At 42.7% G+C, this 14785-nt stretch overlaps 1 protein-coding gene across 7 annotated transcripts in view; it reads right to left on the bottom strand.

Moving 5' to 3' along the window:
* The window catches only part of ABCA12 (ATP binding cassette subfamily A member 12), a 119542-nt gene that overhangs the window by 54659 nt on the left and 50098 nt on the right, over nucleotides 1-14785 (bottom strand). For all 7 annotated transcript variants that reach the window (XM_068947850.1, XM_068947849.1, XM_068947851.1 and 4 more), the window contains 7 exons: nucleotides 12059-12147; nucleotides 10561-10670; nucleotides 9850-10035; nucleotides 8863-9041; nucleotides 5770-5882; nucleotides 4630-4726; nucleotides 352-4518 (listed from right to left, as the gene is read on the bottom strand). In XM_068947850.1, coding sequence (XP_068803951.1) covers nucleotides 352-4518; nucleotides 4630-4726; nucleotides 5770-5882; nucleotides 8863-9041; nucleotides 9850-10035; nucleotides 10561-10670; nucleotides 12059-12147 — 4941 coding nt within the window. The remainder of the gene's footprint in view (nucleotides 1-351; nucleotides 4519-4629; nucleotides 4727-5769; nucleotides 5883-8862; nucleotides 9042-9849; nucleotides 10036-10560; nucleotides 10671-12058; nucleotides 12148-14785) is intronic.

Raw genomic sequence — 14785 nt, 5'->3', positions numbered from 1 at the left:
GGAAAAAACCTAAGGACCACAAAGAAGGGGTTTCCAAAGAGTTTACCATTGGTGTAACCCTGCTTCCAGTGGGCAAACTTCCTAAAGGACCCTGCTTCCACTGTGAACTGAGACAGACCAACACAGAGCATTTTTGAAAGTCTTACTTTCAGCTGTGCGTTCTGTTCTGTGGCTCCAAAGCTAAACTTCTTGTCCTTTGCTTCAACCCATGCCAGACCTGGAGTCCTATATTATGGTGTTAGATTTCAGGCGAAAGTTGCTTCACTGGAAGAAACTAAAATATTCTCCCCGCTGAAGTAAGCTGTGAGCGCTACCCACATGGCCATTATGATACCCAAAAAACAAACTCACCGTGTGATCAGACTGGTTGGAGAAAGGATTTGGTCACTTTGAGTCCAAGGTAGGGTCTTGTTGAACAGGGATTCCGCCCTAACAATGAAGTGATGAGCAACAACGTTGATCACACTGTCAAAATCAGTTTTATTGGAGAGAGAAGCTGAGCTGGAACCTATATTCAATTCATTTAGCAGCTCAGAGAAATCCAGCCTCTTGAGAATGGAGCGACTGGCTTCTATGATTTCTACAGCTGACACATTGCTGGCAGGATTGTTTGCCATTGCTTCCAATAACTTCACATAGGCAGCCACTTCTGTTAGATTCCGTTTGGTGTTTAGCACACCGTCAACCGCATCCCAGATGCCTGAGAAATAACTCCGTTCCGTGAGTTTGAAGGCACTCTGGACTGTCTGCAACAAGCCATTCAGATGGAGCTCATTCTGCGCGACACCAAAGACCATGGAGAAGTTATCCCAGTCTGCAGGGCTGCCAGAGAAATTTAGGGAGTCCAAACCTGTTTTGTTTAGCGTGAAAGGAGCGAGGCTGTTCAAAAGCCGAAACGGGAGCGCACCACCCGCATCCTGCATGACCGGAAAGGGGCAGGATGCACCGCTCGGCAGCAGCCCCTCCGTGAGGGCAGCCAGAGCTTTTGTCTTCTCCTGTATCCAGGAGTTATGGAGCTCAGAGACAAGGTTTAATTTCGACAGGAGACTCAGAGAAAACTGCAAAGACTGGATGATGCACGACAGCTCCTTGGCAAAGTGTTCGCTGCTGTTCTTGTAGGCAATATCAAACTCCGGAGACAGCTTCAGGTTCATTATGGCAAGTTGAAACATTTTTGTAAAGGTTTCATTGGGCATTGTTCCGTTCTCCACATCCATGGAAGCAAAGAGGGGCTCGCAGGGGCTCCTGGCTAAGGACTCACTCAGGGTGGCATTTTCAAACAGCATCTGAAGTGTTATGTGGAGAATGTCTCGAGCAGAGCAGTTCTGGGGCGTCTCGTGATCGCTGTCGCTATCCCTGAGGAAAGGGCTCAAGGCTAAATGCAGAAAGTCCCCAATTTTTGCCTCTAATGAAGTATTGTGCCGTAAGGAAGACTCACGGAACTCCTTCTGCATTAACCAACGTGAAAAATGATAGATAATGTTCATTTTTCCTTCAAGTGTTTTGTTTAAGTTGGTATCATGAAGGATTTTCATTCCTATTCTCCATATTTCAAACAGTCTCTGAGTATATTTACTATAAAAATTAAATAATAGATCGATAGTTTCGAGCTCACTGATGTTATAACTTTTCTGTAAATCTTTGAGAAAGAATATACTCCTCTGTATGGCTTGTGAATATAAGGAGATGTTGGCTCCCCTAGAGTCTTCTTCACCATACACCTCAAATATGGCAGACAAAAAGCTTATCAGCTGCTTCATCTCCTTACGGAAAGGAAGACTGGAATCATTTTTCATGGTTTTAAACTGATTTTGCAGAATGTCTAGAAGTGATTCGGAAGTGAGACTGTCCATCCTGCCCCAGTTTACGGACTGGAGTATTTCAGCAATCTGCCAGAAATGAAGAAGTTCACTCCCCTGGCTTCTGTGAGGAGAACTCTGGAGTCTCTGCATTAATTTAGACAAAGAAGAGATCAGCAGATAATGATCACTGGTGTTCACCTTTGCCACGGCAGCAAGAAGCTGCTCAAGGGCCATGAGCTTTTCTGCAAAGTTTTCAGAAGTTATGGGGGTCACCAAGAAATCAGAAAATAATGATGACACTTCTTCCTTTGTGCTGAGATAATTTTCCATGTCTTCAAGCAGGACAGCATGAAGCGCTATCATTTTGATAACCTCCCATGCTTTCTCTGTATTAAAATGAGTCTTATTTAAAATGATCTGATTCCAAATCACTGCAGCCATACTTAGAACATCTTGACTTTCTTTCCCGTAGGGATTAGGATAGAATAATCTTTCACCAGCAACCTTATAGAGCGGGGCAATTTCTTGAAATATTCTTTCTAAGTCCACTGTGTTGTTTGCAGCAGAAGTTAAATTGAAAAAGGGTATTAACGAACTATACAAATCCTTCAGATCTGACAACTTCATTCCTTCACTAGTGTTACGAAGGATCTGATATACTTCTGTTTTTCTGGGAGCTACCCCAATGTCCACAAGAATTAGAGCTTTATTCATAATTTCCAGGAGTTTCACATATTCATCCACTTCTGTCAAGTTCCACTTGGTGGTCAACACATTGCCAGTGGCGTTCCACAGCCGTGCGAAATGTCCCCATTCAGACTGGTTGGAAGCACTTCCATCCATCTGTAGCAGTTCATATATACTACTGTTCCAAATGGAAAAAGTCGGTAACAGATGGGAAAACAGAGGCAGCCTACGCCAGTCTGCAGGGCTGCCAGAGAAATTTAGGGAGTCCAAACCTGTTTTGTTTAGCGTGAAAGGAGCGAGGCTGTTCAAAAGCCGAAACGGGAGCGCACCACCCGCATCCTGCATGACCGGAAAGGGGCAGGATGCACCGCTCGGCAGCAGCCCCTCCGTGAGGGCAGCCAGAGCTTTTGTCTTCTCCTGTATCCAGGAGTTATGGAGCTCAGAGACAAGGTTTAATTTCGACAGGAGACTCAGAGAAAACTGCAAAGACTGGATGATGCATGACAGCTCCTTGGCAAAGCGTTCGCTGCTGTTCTTGTAGGCAATATCAAACTCCGGAGACAGCTTCAGGTTCATTATGGCAAGTTGAAACATTTTTGTAAAGGTTTCATTGGGCATTGTTCCGTTCTCCACATCCATGGAAGCAAAGAGGGGCTCGCAGGGGCTCCTGGCTAAGGACTCACTCAGGGTGGCATTTTCAAACAGCATCTGAAGTGTTATGTGGAGAATGTCTCGAGCAGAGCAGTTCTGGGGCGTCTCGTGATCGCTGTCGCTATCCCTGAGGAAAGGGCTCAAGGCTAAATGCAGAAAGTCCCCAATTTTTGCCTCTAATGAAGTATTGTGCCGTAAGGAAGACTCACGGAACTCCTCCAGTAGAAGATGTGTTAAATTATAGACAGGGTTAAATTTTCCTTCACTGGAAGTTTCACTTGCAGCTGTATAATGAAGGATTTTCATCCCTATCCTCAGTAGTTCAGATAAGCTCTCAAAGGTTTGATTGTCAAAATTAAAGAACAGATCTATAGATTTTAATTTACTGACATTATAACGCAGCTGTAAGTCTTTTAATACATACAAGGTCTTCTGTATGGCTTGAGTGACCAGTGAGATATTGGCTACTTCAGAGTTTTCTCCATCAAACTCTTTAAAAACAGCTGTTACAAATTCTGACAGTTGATCCATTTGTTCACTGAAGAAACTATTTGAATTACTATTCACTTTATGTAAATGGCCGTTTAATACATCTAAAAATTGCCCATAAGCTATGATGCCTGTGATATTCCACTTCATTGATCTCAGCTTTTCCCCAACGCGCCAGTAGATATTCAGCTCGTCCCACCGGGCTTCACCCACGGAGCTTTGTACTTTCTGCATCAGTTCAAACACAGGCATCAGTAGGTACTGATAACCTATGTTTGTATTTGTCATTATAAAAAATATTTTCTGGAGAGCTAGGAGCTGGTCTGGAAAGTTTTTGTAGGACACAGGTTTAAGCAAATAGTCAGAAAACAAAGATGGTATTTCTCGTATTTCATCTAAATGGGCTCTTAAGTCTCCCAGAAATGGTGGCATGTTAGCGGAGAGTAACATTTTGAGAATATCCTTAGTTTGCTCTGTGTTAAAATTAGAATTATTTAACAAATCTGGATTCCAAATCACTGCAGCTAATTTTAAAGCTGTCTGAATTTCGTTCCACTGGGTCACTGTACTGAAAATGGAAGTCCCATTAAAGTCATTCTGCAATTGTAGCGACGTGAAGTTATAGATTTCATCAATTATTTCCTTATTATATGGTTCCTTTAATTTATAATCACGATGTGGATACATTCCCAGTTCAAGAATTGCATACAATTTCTGTAATGTTTCATTCTTGAAATTTCTGAATAGATTTAAGCTTTTTAATTCACTTCTATTCATTTTTTTCTCAAAGCCTTTTAAATGATACAGAGACTTTTGTATGGCTTCTAAATCATATGAATTAATGGACCTCTTGGAGTCTTTTCCACCGATCTCTGGTAACTTTAATTTTCTGGGGAAAAAAAAGCATTTTAGAAAATACGAAATCAGCGCAAGTGATTTAGAGCAAAGATCATAGAGCTGAATTATACTCTTATTAGTATCCCTTCAGGCAGTGTCTTACCTCAGAACTTCCTCCAAGTCAGATACTAAAGTCTGGTTGTCGTTCCAGTTAACAAAGAGATTGCAAATATCGCTGGTCACCAAACTTTTTCCCTTATCTATAAGAAATATATAAAGAAGATAGGAGTATCAGTTGGGAAACCAAAAAGAAACGACATGGCAAAACTGTCAATGAAAACATGCATGTCTGAAGTTAGGCTCCTACGACGGGACAGAAGGCCACGGTTAGAAACTTGACTGCTCCTTTGGAGTGTAACTCTCCATGGCCTTCAGTAGGAAGTCAGGATGCTACTTGTTGCTGTAGAAATGATTTTGCATCCCAGGAACAGCTCAGTGTCTCTACAATCCGGGTGCTAACGGAGGTCTTCTTCTGCTTTAGGGTCACCTTGCTATCAGTAACACAGCACAAACTGATCTAATGTGTTATGCAATTTGTGTTTCTTTCCCTTCATAGGTCTGCTTTCTTACCACCTGCACCTGGGCTTTGCAGCATCGTCCACCATCCCTCTCCTACAGCTTTTTACACTCATCTTGATATCCGCACATGTCCAGTCCTCTCACTAGCCACATCTGCACGTTCTCCCTCCTTACACTGTATCCATCTGCTTCCTTCTTATCAACACCAGCCTCCACAACCTCTACTGAACTACAAGTAGAGAACGGATGGCATTTACCAATCTGTCCCGTACTGTCTTTACACGCTGTACTTTTGCAGTAGAGGTGGATGTCTAGGGTCATGCCTTTGCTGTAGACTGACAGGGATTTAACAGAATAGCTAATCTTGATATATGCAACCTGTTGTGCAGCCTCAGCCCCCTACTTGTGAGGCAGCCAGGTGAATTTGACAGAACTCACAACTGGAGGCTGATTTTTACAAAAAATCTGAAGATAAAAATTATCACTCCCCATTTCCACTGAGACTGCAACTCACATTAACTCATTGTGTAGTGACAAAACCATGCTTTTTTATTTCTCCATTTGAAATGACGTGTTTTATTCACGTCTGTTAAAATTTTAAAGGAAAATTACATACAGCCCTGCACAGTATGCAATCAGTATGGTTACTTATTAGTTTGCAGTTTGCTTGTCCTCAGCCCCACAGGTTTTGCAAAACAGATATGACTATGTGGAGGAATCTTACCTTGCTTGGAGCAGTTCAGGGAAAACAGAGAATCTGTAACCCCGTTTTGAACAGTTCTGAATCTATCTTCAGTCACAAATGATGCAGAGACATTTTGAGCTGCCAACACAACACTAAAGGGGAAAAAAACAGTGATGAAAATAAATTGTGGCTCTGGTTTATGAGAAGAAATAAAACAAGTGTTCAAATTGGAAACAGCTGGAGTACAGCCTATCATTCTTAAAATGTCTGACAGACAAGACATTACCCCTACTCTTAATTATTTGTTTGATCGTGCACAAACACAAATACAAAGAGCTCTGAAGGAAAGCCATGGTGGTAATATTGGCAGAAATGTACATGCTGTACTCATGTAACGTAGTTACTCAAAGGTTCATGCAAAACTCGTGCGCCACTTAAAACCTCACAACGGGGCTTAGAAAACAGTCGAGTGATGTGCCATCCTCGTGATTCACTGCTGGGGCCGAATCTCCTCCTAAAAGAAACCAAGCAGCAGAGAAGACAAGGCTCCAGGGAGGGCAGGGATCCCTAGGAGACAAGATCTGTGGATGGAAGAAGCAATCACAAATAACCGTTACCATTTCAGATTCTCCTTCTCTCCTTTTTTGTCACGTAATAACCAGGCTGACAGGGAGGCAAGGGATGTTTTTCAATCTTAGAAAAGAACAAGCTGATTATCTGGCGTACTGTATCACAGAGGAAGTCATTTAGAAGAATGTCTGTTCAGTATATGCAGGTTATTGAAAACTTCACAACGATTATTGGTCCCTTTTGCTTCTCCTAAATAAAGAGTAGCTCTGCACTGTAGATATAGGGTCACCGTGAAATGCACAGTCTCTCGCCTGCCTGAAGTTCTGCAGGTGATACACAAAGCACCCAGCTCAGCTGATTTCAGCAGCATGAATAAACACATAGTGATTTGTGGGAACAGACCACCAGTGAGAACGGAGCACTAGGGATCTCTTTTCTCCACATTTAATATAATGTCTCCATGCAGGTTTTGTGGACTCGGTGCTCACCACTTTCATTCTGCAGAGGTGCTTGACAGCAAGAGTCTCCGAGGGGGAAGAAGCTGCCGTTACAAACCATACACGTTTAGCTAAGCAATGGCACAAGTAAAGAGGAGGGAGGCACAGGCTTGCCAGAAGTGGATGCAAATTATACAGACTAGAAGGCAGCAAACATGGGAACAAGCGTTGCTGTTGCCCTTCTATTTCAGTCTCTCTAGGACTTTTGCAGATACGTGCTTTAGAGAAGTAGTCCAGCTGACAAGCTTATCAGGAAAATTATTCTCAGGCAACTAACAACAGCATTTGTGAATTCTGTCTGTAAATCAGGCTTGCATGAGTAATAAAATTTGTTCCTAAACTTTCTGTAGAAGTCACGCCTCTGAAATCACTATTGCACCACGGTGTTGCCACTTATCATGTGGTTAATATGGATGTCACAATGAGCAAAAGTTCTTTTCTTCCGCATCTTCATTTTTTTACTACAAAAAATTCCCTCTGCAGTATTTCTTTAAGAGGTCAGTACCGTCTGTGTAGAAGAAACGGCCAAGCTAGCTAAGACGTAATTTTGTAAGCATTATCAAAAATACTATTTGTCCAATCTCTTTGCAGTAACTGTTTACTCATGCGTTTACACTGCCACATGCTAGGCAAAAAAGCACTGCAGTTCATCATTCTGGTGATGAAATTCTCTGTGGCTATTTGTTGTGCCTATTGTAACTTGCCCAGCTGAAGAGTAAAGCAGAGCAGCAGAGCAAATATTAATTCTTCATGGGCACTCAAACAGCGTGGTTCTTCAGGCTCGATTCTGCAAGCCAGTAAATGTGGACAAATGCAATAAACCTGTGACTGAAATGGTGGAAAGGACAAAACATCTCTGAATAAAATTAAAATTCTTGCCACACTGATACTTACGGCTTTAAGGATAAGAACCTCAGGTCTCACAAATACTTTTCTCAGTGCAGGATGGCAAATTACCTAGATACTAATGGTATGAGTTTTAAAGTGCCTTTGCAACATGCCAGTGACGAAAGGTAAGTCCCTCCAAGCCTAGCTGTAATCAGAGCGGCAAAGTTTCTACAACCGCTTCTTGCATCTTTGTCCAACTGTCCAGGGCATGTTAAGCCCTTCTTTTATCCAAAAAAAGTGTAAAAAAAAAACCCAAAAAACCCCTCAGCTGAGCCTGGTTTCCTCCATGTGTTGTAACAAGTGGACTATCCAGAATAATTTCCAGCAGTTTCAATCACAGAGTCAAAAGATGATTCAGGGCAGATTCACCCAATCTGCTACGTAACTCAAGTCTTTTAGAGAACAGTGAGACTTTAACCCAACTATAGACTAAGAAAGGGAGTTCAGGGCTAAGCCCCTCTAGAAGAGTTTTCATTGTCCTAGCTGCAGACAGCATCAAATATTTCAGCGCAGTTAAATAATACAGTTTACAGAGCTCAGGCATTTTTTCATATAATCATTGAACAAGAACATAACTGGTATTTTCTTCTCCTTAGCCACATACATTCAAAGCCACACATATTCATATGCTAAGAGCCAGAGTCCCTCTCTTCTCTGCTTTCTTGGGATGAATTTAGAAGGACAAAACAGCTGTAAACCAGGTAACCACTTTCTTTTAAAGTGAATTTCTGGCTCCCCTACAAATGCTTGAGTTGTTCAAAGTAACTTGAATTTGGCTCTAAGGTTTTCTGGAAAGAAGTAGCCAGCTGCTGTCTTTTGGCAGAACAACTATCCAGCAAGGAGGCCTTTTCTTCAATCAAAGACAAGGGCTGTTGCCCACCAGCCTCTCAGTCTGCACATACGCATGACAGTGCCTCAAAGCAGCCTTGAAGACAACTAGAGGTTGACAGCCAAAATCCCTTTTTAAAAGTGATGAAAGAGTCACTGAAAGACAAAACACTGCTCATTGTAGAGACCTTCGGACATACATTAGCACGGAGCCATACTACCCGACAAAAACAAGTCATGCCGTGAAGCAAACGCTCTTTCTGCTGATGAGAGGTGACCTGTCTTCAGTGTTCAACAGGCAAACTCACCAGGCTTTCAGTGCCCCTCCTGGCATTTTCTGCCTTCTTACCTGCTTGCATTCTGAAGGTAATCAAATATGTCTTGCAACTGCATGCTGCCCTGAAAAACATCTGGAGCCAGCAAAAGGAGATGCCACAAAGAGGTGTCATTCTGCACTTGAGAGATGAGCAACAGAAACGAGACCATTTCATTGACAAACACTGCCTGGTATCGTGGGTTGAGTCGCACCTTAAAAAAGAACAATGCAATAAATTATTTAAACATAAGAGCCCTTGTTGCCAGTGAGTCTTTCCAGGTTTTTCAGCCCGCAGTGCAATTGTACACAATCTGACAAACAACAGGTTCAAAGGACTTCAGAGGCAGACAATAATGGATGAGCAATGGTGCTTTACCTTCACATGGGAGATGACTGTAAAATAAACTCTTTGTATACACAAGCCCTAGGATTCTGAACATCCCAAGTAGTTTAAAGACTGTGAATATAAGAACAATGAGTACCAGTCCTCATCCTGACAAGAAAGGAGGCGTTACTTACTTTTAAAGGATCCATTGCTTTAATTATATAGCTTTCCCAAAGATAAGTATTGCTTCAGTCGTGAGCTGCTGGCTCAGATGCAGGAGTTATTGGATCAAGTTATATATGGCTGATGTAATACGGGAAGAAATTTATTGCCTCTCCTAGCTTTACATATTCTTATTTATGCCATGTTCTCACACTGTTCTACCTACCTGTCACTGCAGGAAGGCAAATAAAGGAGAGAAACAAAATCTAGGCATGGTGAGGAACTCTCAATGGACACTAGCTGATGTCTTGCTGTCCTTGACTTTCCTCGAGAGCTGTTTGCTCAACTCTAAGGTGTTTGGGCTAATCCCATTCATGAGAATTAGCTCAGCCTCATCCTGCACCACAAGCACTATGGTGTAGAAACGAGCTATTCCTAGCGGTGTCACGTTCTACCTCCAAAAGTCTGCAATAAGGTGTGGGAACTATCACAGCTAATATCTGCAGATGTTAGGAAAGATGCCAGACACTCACCTGAGAGAGCTGATTTTTGAACTCTTGGGTAAATGACTCTAAAAGAGACAAGTCAGTAAAGCAGAAAGTCCTGTGGATGCTGGCTGCCATCTTCCCCTCAGTGAGACCAGGACGTGCTGTATAGCGTGACAAGATCTCACACAGAATGACTTTGAGATTTGCTGCAGTTGAGTACTGTGTCTGACTCTAAAAGTAAGACATAATGTTAGACAACAGCTTTAAAGCAACACTCTATCTTATATGGACAGTGATGAGACATTTTTAAGGGACAGTAGTGACATCTGAAAAGCACCACCCCTACAAGTACCTATTCACTTACAGAATTTTAAGAGGTAAACAATGTCACTGAAATCTCTGAAATGCTTCATGTATAAAGAGAAACGTGCATAAAACTGTTTGGAGGCATTAATATGAACACAGAAGCACATTTCAGAGATCTGTTAATCTACCCATTAGTGGCAGACAATGTTCCTAGCATAGAGGTGTCCATTAAATATTTGGTTCCTGCTTAGAGAATAACAAATCTATCATGACGCTTAAAAGCCCACCTACAATAATGGTCTTCCTCTGCCCAAAATAAAGCACAGGCAAATAAGAGGGGAGATCCTAATGCCATAAAAGCTGTATGTTGGTACTCTGGGCTTTTTAACGCTTTAAACGTGACGATACATAAATGCTCCGATATAACTCTTATGCAAATTCAGACATTACCTTTCCAAAACTGAGCGTTCTGTTGAACACGTTGATGCTGGAAGTCGAGTTGGTTGGCAATGAAATATTCCAAAGGGTGCTTTCTCCATGAGATACCAAATCCCCAAATGCTGCAATAATAACAGTTTGAAACACTAGGTTTTACTTAATGTCTTTTAACCTCTTTGCTGCATAATACCAGTACACAGGATAGCTAACTGACTACAGCTTTGGGTATGCCATCGTTAACCTGTCTCCAAAGGTACAGCCAACAACATCCCGTGATTACGTACTTAAGGTTTTCTTCTCATGTAATCACATCCTGGATTACACTATTTCCTTCTGTAACTTTTTAAAATAAGTGCATTTAACTATTTGCTTGCAGGTAAACATTAATTTCTCCAGTCCTGCAGCTCCTCCGTGCAGGGAGAGACATTGGCAGTCTTGCAAGGAAGCCCACATCAGCTCGAGTCAATAACCCTGCAAGGGAGAGCTCTCTAGGCATCCTTGGAACCGTTGGCTGGTACCCGTTATTCAGAAACGGCTCCAACACAGACTTGGAGCGCTGCTGCCTGCTATGTACAGAGGCAACACTGCCAGGTCCCCAGCTGACACACACCAAAGCCAACATTTGCACTGAGACACACTCTTATAACAACCCAGCTCACTGAATCCAAAGGAGCTATGACAGTTTGCGCCAACTGAGGCTATGACTTTTTTTTTTTTTTAAATAAGATGCATAGTTCTGAGTTCCTTCCTGACCATCCATGTCCATGAAAATGAGCAAAAAAGTCATTCTGCAAAAGTTGTTCACTGATTACTTTTTTCATTCCTCTGCTTTGAGTCCTTTCATGTGCTGTCTTTCTCTGCCCAAACACCGAAGAGTGACTGCACTGGCAGGAATGCTAATTGAAACAGTGAATGGCTGGGGCAGAACAGTCACAGAATGCAAATCTGTAATCCTTCATTTGATTGTGAGCTCCCTGGAGAAATGACTATCCATCATGAGGGCTTGCAGATAGTACTAGCCATTACCATTAATAAATAATAACTGTAATGATTTTCCTGAAATTTAAGTCTGAAAGTTCCTTCAGGAAAGAGAAACACATCAGAGGAGAACACCACCGACAACAAATATTCGCTGTGGCACAGAAGACGACGTATTTGCTGGATAATTGTGAATAAGAAATACATTTGAAAAAATCGTAAGCTGTTTACAGACAATTTGTGGGCAATAAAAGGGCAATATTCCATAAATAGTCAGGTCTTCAATTAATGTCCAGTCTGTGATCTCACACTGCCCCTGTGAAGCACAGCAATTTAATCCTGGTTTCTTGGCCAAATTCCAAGCCTTTTCTACAGACAATTACTTGTAATCATTCCCAAGAATTTACACTAACGCCATGGTCACGTGCCAGTAAAGAATACACAAATCATTTCAGAAGTGCTCTGAGAATTGCAGCTCTGTCCAGAGTGCTTCAAAAGATCAGCCTCTTGCTTGCACCACTGAATAACCTACCCAGCAAAGTGTTCTTGCTTTTAGGAACCTCAGCACTCCCAGGTGATGAGTGGCTGTCCTTGCCCACATTAGCCGATCTCCTCCGCTTACTGGGGAAAAGAAAAGGGGGAGGGGGAGAAAGAGAGACTTGTAATAACTCAAGAGTTCCTTATGATTAAGCTTAAGCTTAATTATGGCATGACTCAGGATGGGTCTACAGCAGGATTTCAGAGGTGGTGTGTTGAAATCTGAGTTGGGCCGGAGTTTGGTTTCTTCTAGAGGAATGCTGTGCATTTTGGGGGGAACGTACTGCAGCGCTCTCAGACACTAAAGAGATGGAGGGGGCTACATTCACGCCTGATGCCTCTCCACTGACAAAACTTTCAACTCCACCAGGGAGAGATAAGGCTTGATAAATGTATATTTGGTCTAATCTGAAACAAATTCCCAGTTCTGGAAAGAAGGCCTCATTGTATCAGGTCATATTCTGTTCTCCACTGACACATGCTCAATGGAAAAAACAGCGCAGATCTTCACGGCACTGTTAAGGACACGCCGGCTGGGCAGACAGGCCTTGATGTAAGCTGAAGTAGCTTTAGGTTATAACAGCCTGCTGCATGCCTGTACTTAGAAATTCTTCAAGACATCAAGACCTTACTTCTTCCTTCCCAAACATTTTACTTCAGGGGAAAAGAAAGGGTGGGAGATGTTGGTCTTGAGTTCTTGTACTTCAGTTCCCTTTTATTCAAGGAGATCCCAAATGGCCATATTTTGCACTCCTCAGCATGTGCCTCTGGGGAACAGAACCCAAGAGGAGAATCTTGTCCATTTTCTCTGCTGGCCACTGCTAAGAAACAGTTTTAGGGAAAGTTAGAAAACTGTTCAATAAGAGCTTCAGTGAGTTGCACAGCGGGAGCAAAAAATACCCACCCTTCTCTGGGTTATCAGCAGAATAGTACAAACTCTAAAATATTACACAGTAGTAACTCCAGACAGTAAAGGGTCACAGCTAAAATATTTTACCTTCATGACAAATTCACCCTGGCTGATTCTGCTCACATGGGAGAGTTGCATCTATTCAACATCGGCTTCTGGAGCCTTCTCTTGCTCAGTCAACCTTCTGCTGAGGTTTTGTACTCTGCTGTATTTGATCTGGCTACTTAAATGTGGGTGCTTTTTCTTGTAGAATACAATATATTTCTAAGACTAACATTGATCACACAAGTGCACATTTACCCTCACATAGTTTTTTGATACTTTATATAGCTAACTTCTGACATCGGCAGCAGTCAAGATGCTTATTAATGAATTATGTGACTTGATCGATAATTCAGAAAAACACTTTAATATTCAGTTGTCGGGAAAAAATCAGTTCTTTCCTAAGCAGCTGTACAGAAACAACAGGAAGTAAGGAGGATTTGCAGCTACTGAAGCCCAGGTAAGACCAGCTTTAGCACTAAAGGCTCCCATTTCTTCATTTCAAAGCCCCAAATCAACCACTGTTTAACATGCCCTCAGAAAACAATGACACCAAGGAAATGACTGAAGAGCTGGGAATCCAGGGATCCAATCTCCGTATAGCTCTGCCCTCTTCCGCTGTGCAACCTTGAATTTGGTTAGGATTCACCTTGCAAAATTTCATCATTCACATGTTTAATCATCCAAGCTCCTACTAACCAACAGCAAGATACTGACTATTGACGTGCCCCAAGAAATACCAGCCCCTCTGCATTGACCAAAAAGGATCCTTTAGGAGTCACCAACCCCAGGCTCCCCCGTACTGTCTGATGGGCTCTCTGGTGGAAGGCTTGTGGCCCAGTTGAAGCTCTTCAGCCTCAACGTCTGGCCAAGAGGGATTTTAAGGCTCTGAAACAGCCACTCTGGAGCAGCCTTCCAACTCAAAGCAAGAATGAGGAACCCAGGACCTGAGATGTGACATGCCAAGATCTTCGCTTCTCTGACAATCAGCCAGGCCTTAGAGCTGCATATCTCACAGACCATGCTCCCCAGTGGCCTGCCAGAGTCAGGTAGCCAAGATGCAGAGGCATCCCTGGCTGGCACGTCTCAGAGCAAGTGTTACTTGGCTTCCGCTGGGACATCATGAGATTGAAATGCATCCACTAAACATTTCAATTAAAAAAAAAAACAAAAAAACAGCATTCCAGCAAAACATGCCCAGCCAGCTCCACTCTGCAAACCTCTATGCTCTTGAGGAGAGAAACTGTCTCTTCATTTTCATTTGTCTATATGTTACGTCCTCTCTAGCAGAGAAGACCCCCCTTTCCCCCATTTTGGCTGTGGTCTGAATGCTCTACTAAAAGAGCGGTCACTCCAGCATCAACGTATCTCTGAAGTGAGCGCCGTTTGGGAACATTTGCCGCTTCTAACCAAAGTGTCCTGAACCAATTGCCATGGGCAGCATGCTGGACTGCTCTCAGTGCAGTTTTACTGACTGACGCCCCTGAAGACCTCCAGTCATGCAAAAAAGTATCTTTGCTCTGATTTGAGAAGTCTGGTTCACCAGAAGCATCTTGCTCAGGGAAGAGAACCCTCTTCCACTAGAGAGCCTGAAGCAACCGACACATCTACTCACAGCTATCCTTATCCAGCATTAAGCCTCGTATGCTAAGTGCTCAGGTATCTGAGACTACTCTGTTGGGGACAAACACACATGCACGGCTGCTGCCTCCACCTCAAAGTAAGTCTTGCTCTACAGCTCATAACACCCAGAATCCTTCAGATTCCCTT

Source organism: Struthio camelus, chromosome 6 (assembly GCF_040807025.1).
Source record: "Struthio camelus isolate bStrCam1 chromosome 6, bStrCam1.hap1, whole genome shotgun sequence".
NCBI classification, from domain to species: domain Eukaryota; kingdom Metazoa; phylum Chordata; class Aves; order Struthioniformes; family Struthionidae; genus Struthio; species Struthio camelus.
Note: the sequence above shows the minus strand (reverse complement) of the source record. Positions and strands in the feature narration are given on the sequence as shown.